Source organism: Lactuca virosa, chromosome 7, assembly GCF_052849685.1.
Source record: "Lactuca virosa cultivar CGN04683 chromosome 7, Lactuca_virosa_CGN04683_v6, whole genome shotgun sequence".
Classification (NCBI taxonomy): Eukaryota; Viridiplantae; Streptophyta; class Magnoliopsida; order Asterales; family Asteraceae; genus Lactuca; species Lactuca virosa.
The window spans coordinates 247,865,485-247,884,409 of record NC_136432.1 but is presented as its reverse complement, the minus strand read 5'-3'; the positions used below and the strand labels follow the sequence as shown (position 1 = coordinate 247,884,409).

Sequence of the window (18,925 nt, the reverse complement as noted above, 5' to 3'; positions counted from 1 at the left end):
TTTGACTTTACAGTAAAGTAGGTTCCACTAATTTAATTTTTATGCACATGCATCTCATTGGCGTCGAGTTAAAATTGGTTGAAGCAATTATCACAATGTAGCCGAGGGACCCAGATTTCCTATTCAAGCAAAAAAAAAAAGCAAAGGCAGTAAATCAACCAGTCTTCTGACCACAATTAAAGGAGATGACACTGAGGATAACCGGAGCTACAGTTCACTGAACTTCATCAGTATGTGCCTAAAATCCTTAGGGCATCCATAATCCAACTTCTATAAATGAATGATAGTGTTTAATGGGAGTGTGAGTGATAGACATGTAATGAAATTGAATGGAGAAGTTGAACCCTTCAGTAGGGGTTCAATAGAGAGAATAAAATAGTAACTAGGATTAAATAGGATTGAATAGGTACTTATCGGATGATATGATAATCATAGTTGAAATACATTAACACACTCTATAGAGTTCAATAAATTATTGATGCTCTTGTTACACTTCTAGTACACAAATTTTTAATAAATAATACAATAACCAATCCGTGTAGAGTGGAGAGATCATATTAATAATATTTGCCGTCCACAAAAGCATAAAAGATGGCATTATGAACTTGCATCTTCATCTATATGTTATTATTTCTATATTGCATATCAGCAATTAACTACTTGATAGAGTACATATATATACATATTCGCGAAGTAAAAACTTAAGTTATATTTTCAACTCCAACAGCCTGAGCACGATTAATGCAGATACTATGAAAATCTTCTTTGGTAGAATCGAGGTGTGTTCTTCCTGATAACGTCTGATTACATGAAATATTATACCATCTTGCCCAGAAGAGATAGTTGAGGAAGTTGATCAAACTTAGGCCTGCAAGCAGCCAGTAGAAAAGATCTAATCTGGCCTTATTTAGATCAACACCTCCAAGCCATCCACCATCGGACGACCTTAAAGTGATCTTATTTACCAAAGAAACAAGCACTGAGCTTAGATAAAACCCAAATGAGTATGAACAGTATGTTATTGCTGTCAAGAAAGATTGCATCCCTTTCAAATTCTGCTTATAAAAGAACTCGATCAACCCCACAGCCGTAAACATTTCTGATAATCCAAAGATTAAGAATTGCGGGGTTATCCAGAAAATAGATAACATTTGACCAGATCTTGAAAAATATTCCCTTCTTTTTTTCTCCATTAAAGCAGCGGATACCATGGAAAAAGTTGCAACAAATAAGCCAAAACCGATGCGCTGTAAAGGGGTAATTCCGGATACATGGCCAGTGATTTTTCGTGCAAAAGGCACTAAAAAGTAATCGTAAAGAGGAACTAGAAAGATTAGAAAGATGTAAGGAATGGCTTGGAGTGAAGCTGGTGGGATATGGAATGATTTTGTGATTTGGGTGTTCATCACACTTCCTTGTGACACTGAAAAAGTTTGCAGTTGTGCTAAGATTGTGTTAAAGACAATTGTACTCGCAAATATTGGGATGATGGAGATTAGGATCTTCACTTGCTCAACCTGCTCTACTTTACACAGCCTCCATGCATTATTGCTGTTTGGTTCTTGTTCCTTTAAGCATGCTTTGTCTAAGAACCTGTAAGTTGGTTTACACAAATAAAGATTGAGACAACTATTACGATATGTATACAAGAAGCTATAAAGAAATTAAGGTAATTAGGAGGGATTGTAGATGCAGCCATTGTTCATTAATTTGTGATGTACAACGTATCATCATGTATTCTAAATATATCCCTTTTTATCCTTGATAAGTTGGTATTAACAAAGACAATTCCGTCATAAGCAATTTATAAATTACTAGGCGGAGTATTTAAACGTTTTCTAGAAAAGTAACTTATAGATGCATGTAGATCAATATAATATATATTCAAAACTCGCTTCATGTCAGGGATTATACCTGAGTCTGTTAGTATATTGAAGACTGGTAGGATCATTAGAAAGGGTAGAATCACTATTTTCAAGTTCGAATTGGTTTCGATGAAGCATGGGGGGATTAGCTGGGAACTCTTGTTTCCTCTTCAGAATTGCAGCAACGAATACCTGATAACCAAAAGCACTAGATACTTAATAAACCGATTAGATAATTAAAGTCAAGCAAATAACATAGTATCATATGAGGAACTTTAATTTTAGTAGCAGATCAGCAAAAAACATGTTTGCTAAAATTTTAAAGCAGAAAAAACAAACAAGGTTGCATGCATCACCACGTTTGGTACATCCAAAAAAAATAAATATTCAAAGAATTTTTAGGATTTCCAATTTTTAATTTCAAAACTGGATATAGAAGTATACAGATTTAGGGACCTCACAGAGGAGTAGATGACATTTTGTAACGCAAAAGATGGATATATCAATTGTCATTTAAAAAGACTATTGTGCGGCCATGCACGTGTTAAAGGCAAGTGGGATCTTACTTGTAGAACAGGCACCAAAATGCTTCCTTGAGGACGCTTGTTTCTGTAAAATATGGTACCAGAAACCAAGCAGATTAAACCCATTGCCATGACAATGGCAGACACCCCAAAACCAATATCCATACCCGAATGTGTCTGAATCCAAACAAGAAAAGTGAGGGCAACGAGTTCACCAACAGAGAAAGCAAAGTAGGCAGCGTTGAAGTAGCTAGAGAGCATCTTGCGCTGTTTTACGTTATTTTTGTTGAATTGATCAGCACCATGCGCAAGCATGTTTGGTTTCAGAGAGCCGCTCCCTAATGCTACCAAGTAGAGAGCTACAAAGAATATTAAGGTTTTCATTCCTTTAGATTCTATGCATTCGTCTCCATCTGTTAGCATGTTGCACTTTGGTGGCTTCAGTTGAGGGAGATGAGCTTGGACTGACAACACTATAAAACCCTATAGAAACAAGAAATCAAGTTAGCATCCGCCATAGCTGAAGGAGAAAGGATCAATGATTTGATCATTTGACTTACGGAGAGTTCAATAAAACCGAAAACCAGCATAGTCCAGAAACAACCGAGATAAGAATCAGAGAGGTAGCCACCACAGAGGGCAAGGATGAACACAGTACCAACGAAATTTGTCACGATGTTTGCTGATTTTGATAGCGAAAAGTGCATCTCATTTATCAGATATGTAATAAGGTTGTTCCCAACTGCTGCTATAGCCATTATCTCAAATGATTGTACCCCTGCAAAAGTCATACAAGCCAAGATATTTATCTTAATGGCATAAATTATGTTTTATACGTAAATTGTATATCCAGTCCAAACAGATCATGGAAGCTTGCAGGCTCAGCATATATTCTTCGATAAGGTGTTGTAAATTTAAAAAATCTTATACAATTATCATATAGGGGAAGAGAAAATAGACCAAGAACAAAGGCAGCAGCTCTCATTCCTCCATGTTTTGTGGGATCGGAGGGTCTGCCTCTCCAATCAACGGTTTCCTCATCAAAGATGTTATCTTCTTTCTGTTCATGCCATTTTGTTTCCATTCTTGTGAGTTTCAGTGTGCTGTGTGTGACGGGGAAGGGGTTATACTATCGGAGACCAAAATAATAGCAACACTTGATTAATTAGTGTTCTCCCAACAGAAAAGAATTATATTGAGAGGTGTTGTTCACATGATAATCATGTCGATTAAAATAAGGAAGAGAATTCGAAGTGCGTTTGTGGAGGCTTAAACTCTCTTTGCTTAATACAAGGCATGTTGGCGTCTACCCTTGACGCCTATTTTATATACAACTCAAGGGATGACCGTGCAGACCCTTTATTGTAAATATATTCTATTGACAAACTATATAACAAATATATTAATATCAATACCTTTTAGACTAAATTACAAAAATGGTATGTGTGTTTGCATAATTGCACTTAAAGTCAAAATTGTTTTTTCCTGACTATTTCAACTGTTACTCTTACTGAACGAGTTGAGTTGTGGTGTCTAATTTTCTCATTTGACATTGTTACTGATAGAGAGACAAAGCTAGTGCAAATGCTAGACAACATAATGATGCTACTTGACGAAATTTGCTAATTTGCTTCAGGAGCGAAGCTGCAAACTACACACAAGGTCACAAGTGCAACCGGGAAGTAGAGTTTCGGGCAAAGTTAAGAAGGGTAGTTGTACAATTGGCACAAAGCCAAGCAGTAAGACTTAGTTTTGAAATGTTTCTAATTTCGGGATAGCAGGCCATAGCATGCTCACACAAAGGTTTTGAGCTTTATATGAATAAAGTTTTGACCTTATTGGGCGTTAATATTATGAGTTAAGTGATTTAAGCTCTTGAATCATGTTTTAGAGCTAAAAGATAGAATAAGAAAGTGATATTTGGACTCTGCGGTTAAGTTTGGTATTCAATAAGTCAAATGTAATTGGATAAAATTATGGGGCTTTTCAATACCTTCATGTGCATATAAAGATCACTGAAAACGGAGTTGAAACAAATAAGTTATAATTGTTTGAAGCTAAAGTGAATTTTGGGAAAAACGAGCTCTCCACGGCATAGTGAGGAGTTCTCCACGGCGTGGAGCTCTGTGCAGCCCAAGGCCATTAAATTAGGGCTTGGCTCGCATTTAAGGACTTCAACTCCTTGTTTTAGGTCATTTCTCATCCTCCATTACACCAAGAAACCCTCTTCTTACCAAACCCTAGCCTCCCTTCACAAATTAAGCTCCTCATCTCTCCTTGGATGTATTAGAAATGATACCTTGCGACGGATGTAAACCCAAACAAATAGCCTCCGCTCCAAGAATAGAAGATTGTGTCAGTTGTAAGAGATGTATATCCGCCTGCCCAACAGATTTCTTGATTGTTCGAGTTTATTTATGGCATGAAACAACCCGCATCATGGGATTAGCTTATTAATACATTACATAAAAGACTACTTGAGCCCATTTTTCTTTAATGCCAAAACCTATGCTCAAAAATATCTGACTTCTTTTGGGAGCATTTGGTGGTGATTTGATGAAGCTTGAAGATCAAGGAAGTTCTTTTGGTTGCCAGGAATGTTTTCTCAAGTTTCGTTCCATCAAAGGCACTTCTTTTCTAGACTATTGTCAGTATGAAGTTCCTATCTTGATCTTTGGTTCTTTAGATCTTGTCATTTGGGGTTTTTTTGCACCTTTTGTCCATTTTATAGTGATTTTGGTGTTGAGTGGAATCTAACATCTTTTGATCAATTTTGGAATCCTTCTTGGACCTCATGGACTAGGAAGCTTATGATCTTTTGCCTACCCTTTATGTCATGCAAGTTATCTTGGTCCTTTAGGCAATTTTGGTGTATTAAAGTTTAGATCTTGAATGTTTGTGGCATTGTTGTGGATAAAGTTGGAAACTTTATCCATCTAAACATCATGTTGATTCAGATGTGAATGTTGGAGACTTGGACTTAATGGATAAAGTTGAGAAAGATACATTCTTTGTCCTTTTGAGAGTTAAAGTTCATATCTTGGTCGTTTACACCATCCTAATGGAGAAAGTTGAAAATTTTATCCATTATAAAGTTATTAGGTATCAGATATGATGCTATGAGCCTTGGTCTTTAGGGATTAACCTCTTAATAAAGAAAATGACATTCTGCCAGGGACCATAGCTGGCCAAGGATGGCCCACAACATGGTAGGTTAAGATAAATGTAAAAGCTTAGTATTGTAATGTTTGATTTTATGAGTAAATATAATCAAATATGTTGTTATATTTACAAATAAATTGACGTTTAGACTCAAAAAAATAAGCATGCAAAAAGTTGTACCGTCTTCTAAAACGGTTAATATATATTCAGAAACTACTCGTTGACATGATTTCAATGATATAAAATTGGTAAAAATCCGACTCCAATTGGAGGAATTATGATTTTTTAAAAAATTAAAATCAACCACGTAAATAATTATTACGTCGTCGAAACGATATATAAAGATTGGTAAGGTTTTTAGTAAAGTTATAAAATAGAGAATTGTAGTACCGCTCGAGATAAGAACATTACAAAAAAGAATTCCAAAAACGGGATCCGTATGAGAGAGATATGATTTTTGTACAAGCATTTATATTTACCCCCGTTAGGCAAAAAGAAGAAACTCAAAACTAGTCAAAACAACCTAAAGGAAAGTTGCAATACTAGTTGAGATCATCACATAGATATAAAGAGGGTACAGATCAGAGCTAGTATCCATAAAATATGGATTTTTCAAAATCCTTTTTGTGAGCGCGAGGTGGGTGCCATTGCGCAGCGTGCACTTGTAACATCCGGTTTTGAGAAGCTTCCTATTCGGCAATTTCGGGACATTAATGGATCAAGTTAGTGTTGGGTTTTGTATACTACAACATTCTATGGTGCACATACAACCCTAAAAGCTTTGGATCTATGTTTTCTCTAATTATACATGCAATATTGTTTGCAAAGCTTTAAGCCTACAACTAGCATACAATATGACAATTTGAACAACTCAACTATTTAGATGACTTACCTCTTTTTAGGACTTGTTGTTCTTGGCCCTTGAAAGCTTTAGCACCTCAAGTGTGATGCATGTAATGTGTCACAAACATCATATGCAAGAGGTGGCTTGAGAGAATAAACTAGCTATCACAAAAATCGGCTATCTCTTTCTAATGAAAACATAGAGCCGATTTGAGTGCCTAACGGACTCCTTTTATAGTGTGGCAAGGGTTAGGGTTTTATCCATGAAACCCTAAAGCTCCATGACCTTCCATATCCCTTAGGCTCCATGGGTTAAAGATCCATGGACTATCCATTGACTATTTAGCCCATCCTAATGGATCATTAGCCCACACTATAAGAATGGTTGATTTACATAATCAATCCCCATATATTTAATTAGTCTCTTTTGACCATAAAATTAATTCCAAATTAATTCTTGATCAATGCTAATTAAATAATATGATTTCTCAATTAATATATTATACTTATAATATATTAATAAATCACAAATAGCCTTATTCTCAAAAGTCCATCCTATCAAATTGCACTGGTGAAGGTAACCCAAAAGGACCATGCTACTATCCGGTCAAGTACATACCAGTTATAGCTATGGGCTTAGACACCAAATCCAATAGTCTCCCACTTGGATAAGTCTAATAACTATAACTGCAAGTAGGACTTCAAGAACCGAATAGTAATGGTAGCTTTCAAAAGCCGCTGTCGAACTCTGACCTAGTTAGTGACGCGTCCTTTAGATAAGTGATCATATATTCCTCTGTTCTTCAAGATATCAGTGGACAAATACATGGAACATAGTGATACTTGTTGTCCTGCAATTTGTTTCCCGATTTCCGATTAGATTGAAATAGAACATAATTGAACACATCAATTTAGTTCTGACCGGGCCTGTCACATAAGTCAAAATAAATCATCGAGGGGCCCAGATATCGCTTTTAATCCTTTTGGGATAAAAGGAACAGATAAACTTCGACATTATATGCTTGTACTAACTACTCATCAAATCATGCACAACGACACGTTTTATAAAATCAAGTTACTGATGCGTTTTTGTGCCATCAATGCACAACCAACTTGTAGTCAACAACTCATATATCTTGGTTTGAAGATTATATGATATTATCATCTCACAATCACTCGTTTAAATTCCATGAAGTGATTCAGCTAAGTGCGGGTTGATCCAATGCTTAAATCTTATTTCACAAGCACTCATGAATGGTGCAACAGACTTTTGCTATGTCTAACACCTTAGACATCTATAAGCCAACTCATGACAGTCTTGCTTCATACCTACTTCCAAAGTATGATCGACTGTGGATAATTTGAACAATCTTATTATTCGGGAAGTCAAAACATGCAAAGTGAAACACAAGAATAATACTTAATCCTATATGGCCCCAAAACTTTTGAGTGTAAATAAAACACCTTTTATTTAATCGCCATATTGATTACTCATTTTTCATTGTACAATGTTTCGAATTATCAACTTTATACTTGAATTAATACAATAGTTATCCCATGCTCCAAGCATGCACACTATGTTTATCTATGGTCCTTTCTTTGTGAAATGGATCAATTGAAAACAGTTCAATGATGCTCATTTCACAATTCCAAATCCCCGTAGTAAGTGTAAGAATACCAAATTCTTTCCTTTTACTATAATATGTTTGATTCTACACTTGAATTCAATAATCCTTTCGTAATGTCAATGCACAAAGTCACAAAACTATGCCAGTAACTTTACAAAGTATTCCCTTTCGACATTGGTTATTGAACCAATTCCATGGAAGCGAAGTCTCATATTCAAAGTAAATTTCCTTTGAACATCCTTCTTGCATTAAGGTTTCTAATATTACACAGATTTTACGATTAATTTACACTTATGGAACATTTCCATAATTCCATATGACTAGCACTTCTGAACAAGAGTTACCTCTTTCTCAGAACCTGTCAATATGGACCTTCCAAAACTTATACTTCCAATTGTCCATAAGCAACCAATCTTTGGTAGACAATTACTTAACCATTTTAGTCATATTCAGTTCTGCTCATTTTTCTCTCAATGCCTAGGCATTTGGAAAATTCAGAACACATAAATATTATAGCATATGCAATCGATCCTATACCCGAAGCATATGGGATATGATACATAATGTCTCACATAAAGACATGATCCTTGACCAGTCTTTTGCTATAATGTTTCTATTTGCCATGTTCTCACAATTCGAACTATGAAGAGGGATGTCGTAATCATAATTGAATTTGAGAACACAATTAACATTTCCATATATAGAATTTCCTTATGTTGAACCATTCCAACATAACATTCATATATATACTTGACTAAATTTGAATAAATCTCAATCTAATCTTTTAGAATTGGAACGAAATATAATTTCCTCTCCCTTAATTATAGCAAAACAAGTTTTCAAGCCTTGCATCTTTGCAAATTGAAACTTTTGCTTTCTATAATTAACATTGCTAACTTGCAACACTTACAATAATAATCATGCTCCCACTAACATGATAATTATATCTTTATCATCATAACACTTATGCTCCAACTAGCTTGACATGTACCCAGAAATTAGCTGGACTTCTAGAAATCAATACTTATTGACTTTCTTACCAAGGTTCAGATTTCTGATACTCGGTGCTTTGATAAGTCTATACCAGACTCCTCAAGCCCATACACCTTTTAGATTAAATAGCACAAGTGTGCGTTTGAACTTTTCAGAACTTAACCTAATAAGTCCCGAATGTTCAAACCTTTTTCCATTTCTCACAATTCGAACTATAAAAAGGTGTGACAACCTGAAATTTCTATATTTTAAAGTCAATAAATTCAATCAAAAGTCAGACTTGATTCTGTTACCTTTATGCTGTGTTAAGGGTCTGTTTGAGACTTTCTAAGCCCAGTACACTCAAGGATTGTGTGTTAGGAAGTGTTAGCTTGAGATCATTGAGTTGCAATAGAGCCGGAAACACCCTCAAAAGTAGTTCACGACCGCAAAGTAGGTTCACGGTCGTGAACCCTTCCTTGGCCGTGAACAACCCTTATATATATAAAGTTGGCTCATTTTTCTTCACTTTTTCAACTCTAGCCGTGAACATCTCTATTCTCTCTCAACTATCATCAACCTTGATCACTTCTAAAGGCCTCAAAAAGTAAGTATCTCTTCCATCTTTTTGTTGTCCCTTGAAACCCGTTAGAAACACTTGATTCCACCCATGATACAAATAATTTATTGCAATGATCTTCAAGAGTTCACGGCCATGAACCCTTCATAGGGCCGTGAACTCTTCTTATATGCAAGATAGGGTCGTGAACCCTCCATCTTTGGCCGTAAACCCTTCATAGGATCAAGCTTGGGCTGTGAACACATCATGTGTTCTTAGGTCGTGAACCCTCCTAAGGTCGTGAACTCCTAGAGTTTGGCCGTGAACACCTTTCAACCAATCATTTGTGATTCTAACACTTCATTGAAAGTGTTTCCTAGTTCCTAAGTTGTTTCCCTTACATGTTAGTTGTTATATACACTAATTGTATACATATATGTGTTATTATATGCCTAATAGGATCCATTTGTGCTCAAGACTGCACTTGGCATACTTAGGATCCTATATCGGTATTTCATTCGAATCACTCACTACAGGTGAGTTCATACCCCTACAAATACACTTTTAAATGCTTTTAGGGGGGGGGGGAATACAAGTAGAACACAATGAAATTGTGTTAACCATTTACATGTGAAAACAAAATCGAAAGGGTTTTCTTATACTCAAAATTTATTAAAACTCTTTTAAAGCTTTTATAAACTTCTTTTATATCAAATCATATTCGTCTATCTATGTAACGCTCTATTCCGAATTAACTCCTAGTCTGAGGCTGTGGCTTGAAGGTCGGTCATTGAAGGATTATGGCTCTTGAAAAGGTAAGATCTAGGCCCATTTGGGTGCGGGTGATGTATTAGAGGTGATCCAGGTGTTCGATTCGTGTTCTGGAAGCCTAGGGGTATTTCGGTAAAGTGGAAGTTCGGGCTTTTGTGGAAAATGGATTTTTTTCGGAAGGTCTTAAGAAAGGTTTGAGTTGTTAGAAGTGTAGGCTTCTCGTCACCTTTCCGTGGATATAAGGATCGTCGGAATCGGGCTTATAACGAAGAAGTTATGGCCTTCGGAAGTTTCGTGGTTTTCAGGATTAGCTGAGTACAGGGGGCGTACACAAAGTGTACGTGGGGCGTACTAGCGAAGAAGGTAGTACGCTGGGTGTACCTTGGAGTACGCTGGGCGTACTGACCAGGAGGGTCGCGAATGTTCCCCGGAGTACGTTGGGTGTACCATATGTACGCTGAGCGTACTCCTTATCTCATAATCTAACCCTAATATCTTCAGCCTCCACCCTTCTAAACCCTAGAAATCTTCATATATCATCAATGGTGGCATTTTGAGCTTATGGAGTCCATTTTTGGGGTGTTTGATCCATTTTCAAGAAGATGGAGTTTGATGCAAAGATGGGAATCAAGGAGGAGCTTATGGATCTGGCTTCTAGGACTCATTCTCAGCTTGATGAAGGTATAACGCTTTGAACTTGATCATTCATCTCTTAGATCTACCATTTTTAGGTTTTTGGTTCCTTTTTGGTCCCAAGGATTAAGCTTTATGGTTCAAATCCGATTCTTAGGCTTAGGGTTTCCACCCTTGGTGCTAACTGAGTCCCTAAGGGAGAAAGTTGCGATCTTGGAGGTCTTAATGGGTTCATGCAAGAGTTATGGTCACTTTTATGGAAGTATAATGCCATTTTTGGAGTTTGGGTTTGTTTGGGGCATGCAAAGTCACCAAGTTAGTGACTTTATGGGTTTAGACGTTATGTATAGCCCAGATCTATGTTTTGGACTTGTTGGATTAAGTATTAAACAATTAATGGATGTTGTGCATGAGCTGTTTGTACGTTGGGCGTACTATGTAGTACGCTGCGCGTACAACCCATTTGCCCAGTACGCTAAGCATACAGAAGAGGTACGCTGGGCGTACGCTCTCAGGAGGATTTGGGCTTTAGTGGACTTCGGACCTTTGGGCTCTAATGGTTTTGGCCTGGATTTGCTGATTATTAGGCCTGAATGTATCTTTGGGCCGATATGGGAATGGTTGGGCGTATTTGTTGTTGTTGTGGGTCTTCGTGGGCCTCGGTTTAGGACAATTCTTAGATTAGGTTGTTGTGGGCCTTCGTGGGCCAATTGGGGCCAGGATTATTGACTAAGGAGAATATTGGGCTTTAGTATAAGGTCCATTAGAAAGATCCGGGCCCAATTTGGGAAATTGGGCCATTGATGGTTTTATGGACATTATAATGATGGGCTTTTGTTTTAGGTTTGGGCCTTAGTTTTGGATCATTTTGGGCCAGGGGTAAAATAGTCATTTTACCCCATGCATGGATTAAGGATTATGGTATGGGACCCAATTGCTAATTGGGTATATTGATTGGTAGTGACAGCTCGGGAAGCTGGCGGGGCAGCAACTAAGGATTTCATGCGGGAAGCTTCTGCAGTGCGAGGTAAGTCTTCTCACCATACCCATACGTCTAAGGCACCAAGGCCGACCCATTATGTGATTATGATTTATGTATTAGTCATTCTGTGATTTGATATGATGTGTGAGGGTGTGTTTTGGATGTAAGACCATGTGGGGTAGCCCATGGCAGTCCTAGGTAAAGACCATGTGGGGTAGCCCATGACATTGGATGTAAGACCATGTGAGGTAGCCTATGGGAATCCTAGGTAAAGACCATGTGGGGTAGCCTATGGCATTGGATTTAAGACCATGTGGGGTATAGCCCATGGCAGTCCTAGGTAAAGACCATGTGGGGTAGCCCATGGCATTCTACATGTTTATGTATGCATGACTTATGTGATATATGTAGCTTTATAGCTAATATGGTATGTGTTATGTGGATTGTGTGTGGGGTATGCTCCGGGGGACTCACTAAGCTTCGTGCTTACGGTTTACAGTTTTGGTTTCAGGTATCATCTTTTTGGAAATGAAGAGCTCGGATTGATTGCAGTACACACACCTATGATTTCCCCAATGAATGATTTTGGGATGAACTCTGATAAATGTTTTACTTAATGATAATTTGAAATGTTCGAAATAAATGGTATCAATGTTTTAGCTATATTAAAAATGAAATTTCTACCCTTGATTTTTGGGTCATTACAATCTATTTACGTATAAGTATGCTTTAACAGACTTAGGACTATTGCTAGATACCTTGACTCCTATTACTTGTTTGGTTGTGGGCTTGGGGTAGGATCACTAGTCCGAATGTCAGTTAAATCATAGTAATACTTATTAAATACATATATGAATAATAAACCCATTTTTAAGGTACATACTTTACTTAGTTGCTTATGGTTAGTAATTGAGTATTTTCTACAAATCAGTAACATTCAACAATCATGCTAGTAAACTATAATAGGTATCGTTTGGAGGATTACTACTTACTACTTCTAGATCAGTGAAACTTACATGAGTCAGTTCATACATGAGTCAGAACATTCATACTATTACTCGAACAGAAAGGAACATACATACTATAACTAGAACAGAATGGAAGGAACATACTATAACTAGAACAGAAAAGAACATATATACTATAACAAGAACAAGATAACAATAATGTGAGCCACTACTTCATAGCATAGCAATATACTTATTGTGTCACGTTTTGTAACCAGAGTCTCCTGGAAAGAGAGGGTGAGTTTGTGTATAGATCAATACGGGATTGACCATCCTACACCTTGCTGCTAGCTACAGTGCGACCTGCAGGTCTACGAGTGACAAATGTCATACCATTTCGACGTCTTTAGATCGTCGTGTTTTATACTAGTCAATCAAGCATGGTTATAACCTCATCACATTTTACCTTAATTTAACTTATTGGTTTTAAGGTAGCTAGTACATAAGTAGTTATTTTATAAAATGCTACTGTACATCTTCTCTTTTCCCCATTACATTCATATAGTGATATTCTCACATCGAGTAATGCAAACTATTTTCTAGTAAAAATAGTCATAAACTTGGGAAAACATACATTTTTACGAGAAAACAAACATACAAAACAGTTGGGTCTTGGTAGAAGACTACTTTCCATTTTAGTAGAAAATATAGGATTTTCTAAGAAGTATACAAACATTTTCATAAAACTAATGCAAACATATGACACAAAAATACTTATGAACTCACCAGCTTAAATGTTGATCTACTCTTTCAAATTAACTTGTATTCTTAGGTCACCAGTAGACAGGTACAAATGACCAGGTTTTTAGAAGACGAAGCATATTCAAGACTCGTCTTTATTTTGTTGATTACATATTTTTGGTGTCTTACAACTTTACACAGAACACACTTTTATTAACTATATTATTGAATAGATGATGTTGTTACTTGTTTTACTATTGTGCATTGTTATGATATTGTACATGACATCCTCCGCCCCTGAACGTTTCCGCCGTTCCAGTTTGGGGGTGTGATAAAAGGGATGCCATAATCATAAACGAATTTGAGAATGCAACTATCACAATTGCTAACTCTAATCCTTTAAAATCTACTTAGTGAAAGCGTTTCCTCACAATCATTTTCATGAATTAGAGAGAAACCTTATGGCACTTAGATTTAATGGTGTATATGTTCCTAGCGATATAAATCTATCATTTTCAACCATTATCCCAAGATAAGGTTTATGACAAATCCAAAATCATATGTGTTGGAACCTGAAAGTGAACCTCTAGCAATCCCAAGTCAATTCCGAAGTCAAGCTAGTTCGGAAGTGAAGTGTGCTCCGGAATTCTTTTGTGTACGGACCTAAAGTCAGATGGTGTAGTGAAGATAGAGTGAAGGCATTCCGAAATGGAATTTGTGTCCGCAATGCTTGCTGTTCCGGAATCCGTATTTTGTCTATTAGCATTAAACGTATTTGTCTTTTGTTTGATTTAACTAGTCATATGACTTAGCTTTATTTGTCCACACAAATATTCAGAGTGTCAAATGGAACTCTTTTATCCAGTCCTATGTTTGTATTCGGTTAGTACCATGTTTCATTTACTCCTATTTATAGGAGCTTTCAATGTTAAATCAACAGACGGATCATTCACTCAAATATAGTAACATTCCAGTTTGCATCACTTGTTCTCTCAAACATTCTTCCAATTCTTCATTTATTATCTCTACTTTGATTATTATCTTCTCTATTAATTTATGTCTTGAATACTTTGTTGATAGCATTAACTCAGACTTGACTGGTTTTACCAAACTTTACTGGAATCTCTTTTAGTCAGCAGACATTGATCTTAAGCATTCATTCAAGCTTTGAGTTTTCAAACCTTGTCCCGGTGCATTTGATCGTCATTGTTCTCACAATCGGTATCAGAGCTTGAGTGGTTGTCCTTTGAATCCATAAGATCAGATTATAATTGATTTGAAATGACCTTGGTATTTCAATCATTTATGTGTTAAGGATAAAAGTTCTTCTATATACCACTTTTGCTCAAAGATATCTTAACTTCAATGGCTGCTTCTAATACTCAACAAATGTATTCAATGCCAATAGAAAATATCATGGGTTACCCTACACGTGCGCCACTGGTAGTTTTTGAAGAATATGATCATTGGAAAGCTAGAATGGAAAGATTTTTACTTGGAAAAAAGAAAGGTGAATCTATCTGGACATCCGTCATTGAAGGTCCTCATGTTCCAGTTCGAACCGTTGTTAGAGATGATGCTACAACTCTTTTGGGACAATATCAACAACGTCAAGCACCTCTCACTGCTGATGATATCGAAAAGTTGCATGCTGATCAAGTTTCCTTTTCCGAAATGGTGTTTGGTGTTCCTCCATCTCTCTTTGAGCATATTAAATTATGCAAGTCTACAAAAGAGATCTGGGACACACTTCAAGATTTATTTGAAGGGTCAGAGAACATGAAGGATAAGCGCCTGACTTCGGTTGTCAATGAGTTCGACACTTTCACTACCACACCTGGTGAATCTGTTGCCTCAGCTTCGAACAGATACCGAATCGTTATCAACAACATGACAGCTCATGGGATTGTCCGAACTCCTCTTGAGTATAATCTCAAGTTCATCAACAGTCTAGGAAAGGAATGGGGAAATGTGAAATCATGTCTTAAGAGCAATGGATCTTTGAAAAAGCTCAAGCTCTATCAACTTTTTGATGAGCTTCAAGGTCATGAGTCAAATGTTCCTCAAACTCTTCGTGAACTCACTGGAGGTCCTCTTGCCTTGGTTAGTTCCTATGATCCCCAAACCTCAAACCCAATTGTTTCGGACCCTCTTACTGCTGTTGTTCCATACATTCCTCCTGTTTAACCTTCCCCTCCTAAAATTCTAAACCCTTCTCTCACCAAATCGAACTTTCAATCTATGGGTGATCTCAATCCCGGTGGAATGGACTCCGAACTTTGCTTTCAAAAAGAGTTTTCCTTACTCTCTATAAGATACAATCGTCCTCTCAACAAGTCTCACAACAATCGATTCCAAACTTCTTACCAAAATAACCGCTTTCAAGCTCTTCACCAAAACAATTATCAAGCTTTCAATAAACCTTCCGAAAAACCTCTTGCTTACAAGCCAAATCTTCCTACTCAGAATCACACTTCGGAACAAGCTCGACTTCCGAAATCTAAGAAATCAAAAATCGTGTGTTACAAGTGCGGACATGAAAATCACTTTGCCAAAGATTGCCTAGCTGAAGTCCCACAAAAACCAAAGATCAAGGACTCTGCCTACTATCCACGTCGCGCTCAAGAGTTGGCTGAAAGTGAAAGAGCTTTTGTTACAACTGTGTCAAGGGATGTGGAAGGATATTGGTCGTCTAGAGATGATGACGATGTAACCACTGGCTGAAACATGTGTCTCATGGCTTGAAAAGAAATTGAATGTGACGAAGGCTATTGGTCATCCGGATCTGAAGAAGACGATGAAGTTGCTGAACCACACTACTGCTACATGGCTACCAACGATCCACCAGGACGAAGCATCGTTCAGTAGGTAAGAACCATGATTTCTGATAATAATTTTGATTTATCTCTTTGTGAACCGTATCTAACCCATATCCAATCAGATATGAGCATCACATACAAAGCCTATGAGTCAGCCATAGAAGGCAGTGAGAAGAAGGATAGTGAATTGAGTCGTCTTAGGTTACGTTTTTGAGGATAAGAAGTTGAAAATTGAGTCTTTAGAATATGAACTTGTAATGTCAAAAGATGAATGTATCATTCTTAAAGACAGATGTGAAATCACTTATTCTGAAAGAAATATTTTCATTTTTGATAACAAACGTCTTAATGCTAAGATTGATGTCATGCACCACGCCATAGACATTCTTGAAGCAAATGAACGGATGACTCACAATTTTCTTCATCCTTGGTCAACAGCTCCATGTCTCGGAAGTGAGTTTCCGAAACCAGTTGTCCATCCCTTAAAGGAGTTACAAAATTTGACTTTCATGGGAGATGTTCCGAACTCTAAATATTCGGATACACCTGTTTCTCCTTTGTCACCCCTTAACAGGATTTTTAACCATTTTGCATCCTTAATTCCTGATTTTAAGCCCATAGTTGTCAAGAGTCCCGATTCCACGTGTAGCACCCGATTCCTGGTACGTATTTAAATTCAAGGAATATTGCAATTTACCCTGGCACTCGGCGAGTTGGAGGCCCAACTCGCCGAGTAGACTCGGCTGCTGATCGGGGGTTTAAGTGACCTACTCGACGAGTCGGAAGACCGACTCGACGAGTAGGAGCTGTCTGGACAAAACCCTAATATTTAGGGTTTGCACCATATTTAAACACTTTATCTTAGCCTCCATCACCCTTATCACTCCCAGAAACCTGTGTAACGAAACCCTAGCCGTTTTTGTGTGTTCTAAGGCCATTTTGGTACATTTGGTGGGTTGTGTAGTTTGGAGAAGAAGAAAGAAGCTTGAGAGTTCAAGTTGGGGCTTAGAGATTCAGGGATCTAGTTCAATTTTCAACTCAATCAAGGTAAAATGCCCCTGTCTTGGTCTTCTATGTGTTTATTCATCTTTGGACTTGGGTTTTGGGCACATTTAGGGATTTCCAAGCCATATTCGGATTTGTGGAGTGTTATATGAGGTCTTGACTTCAGATCTGAGTCATTGGAAGGGTCTCATGGCATAAAGGTGCCAACTTTATGGCCATGAGAGCCCCATGCATATTGTGGATCACTTTTAATGGCCTTTTGAGCCAAAGACCCCTTGCATGTGCACCAAGTTGGAAACTTTACGTGTAAAATGGACATTAGGGGACCAGATCTATGGTTTTGGTGAGTTAAGACCCATTTAAATCAACTATATAGTAATGGTCATGTATGGGATCGACGGGTCGCTCTTGGGACTCGGCGAGCCGCAGTGTAATGGCCACCAAATCCTTTCTGGGGATGGACCAGTTGTTAGGGAGGAAGTCCTGTGGATGTTTAAACATGAAAAGGGACTAGGGAATCATGGGACTCGACGAGTGTATGAACAGACTCGGCGAGTCCAAGGCAATCTCCCAATCTTTGAAGATGGACTCGACGAGTTGTTCATACAACTCGGCGAGTCGTAAACCGGACACATTCTTATGAGGGAGACGAGCTCGCTGAGTTCAAGGAGGAAATCGACGAGTCGGATGAAGATGGTCTCGATGTTTTGAATGAAGAAGAACCCGTCGAGTTCTTGCTAGACTCGACGAGTGGAGTCAGGGTTGGATCGGGTTAGTGGAGTATGTACTCGACGAGTTGGTAGACCAACTCGGCGAGTCAGGTCAACTGGGTGTTGACTTTGAGCAATGTTGGCTTTGCTTGGTTTTAGTATTGACCCTGGTTAGGGTTGTTTGTTCTGTTTGATGACTTGAGGGTTGTCGTGTTGGGATTGAGGGGTCGAGGAGAGCCGACCTTCACACCGAGGACAGTTCAGACAATACACGACATCGAGACGAGTTACCTTCTAGTAGAAGTGGATCTAAGGCACCAAGGCCGGCCCACTAGTAGTTGTTTAGCTTAGAGGATTGTCTTTGTAATAATTGTCTGGTCTGCTATTGCTTGATATGCGAGCATGCTAGTTTGCTTGATATGTGACTATGCTAGTTGCTATGTTATGTGAGATAGTATCAGTAGGAGGGGACTAGTCCTCGAATCGGTCGTTAGGACCAACGGGTAGGTCGGACACCCCAGATATGTCTGACAGCATGATTGAGATATGATATTATGTGTTAGCAGTAGGGGGTGAAATAGTCCCCGTGTTCGGTTGAAAGACCAGAGGGTAGGTCGGCACTGCAGAATAGCCTGACATGGGTAGGTCAGCACCCCATAATGGCTCGACATGGGTAGTTCAGCACCCCAGAATGGCTTGACATGGGTAGGTCAGCACTCCAGAATGGCTTGACATGCGTGGAACGGGCGCCCCAGAATTGCCCG

General features: G+C 38.0%; 1 protein-coding gene across 1 annotated transcript; it reads right to left on the bottom strand.

Moving 5' to 3' along the window:
* Positions 1-401: 401 nt before the first annotated feature.
* Positions 402-3,675, bottom strand: LOC145126022 (protein NRT1/ PTR FAMILY 4.3-like). Its single transcript, XM_079061426.1, has 5 exons — positions 3,350-3,675; positions 2,950-3,167; positions 2,432-2,872; positions 1,915-2,057; positions 402-1,593 (listed from the first exon to the last, which is right to left on the bottom strand). Exons 1-5 carry the CDS (start codon positions 3,471-3,473, stop codon positions 702-704), a joined length of 1,818 nt encoding a protein of 605 aa, XP_078917552.1. The 5' UTR covers positions 3,474-3,675; the 3' UTR covers positions 402-701.
* Positions 3,676-18,925: the final 15,250 nt, after the last annotated feature.

Excerpts from the sequence above, each read along its gene's own strand:
- LOC145126022 (XM_079061426.1), bottom strand. The coding sequence starts at position 3,473 with ATGGAAACAAAATGGCATGAACAGAAAGAAGATAACATCTTTGATGAG. Across the intron at positions 3,168-3,349 it reads AGCTGCTGCCTTTGTTCTTG|GGGTACAATCATTTGAGATA; the intron begins GTCTATTTTCTC and ends TGACTTTTGCAG. Across the intron at positions 1,594-1,914 it reads CAATATACTAACAGACTCAG|GTTCTTAGACAAAGCATGCT; the intron begins GTATAATCCCTG and ends ACCAACTTACAG.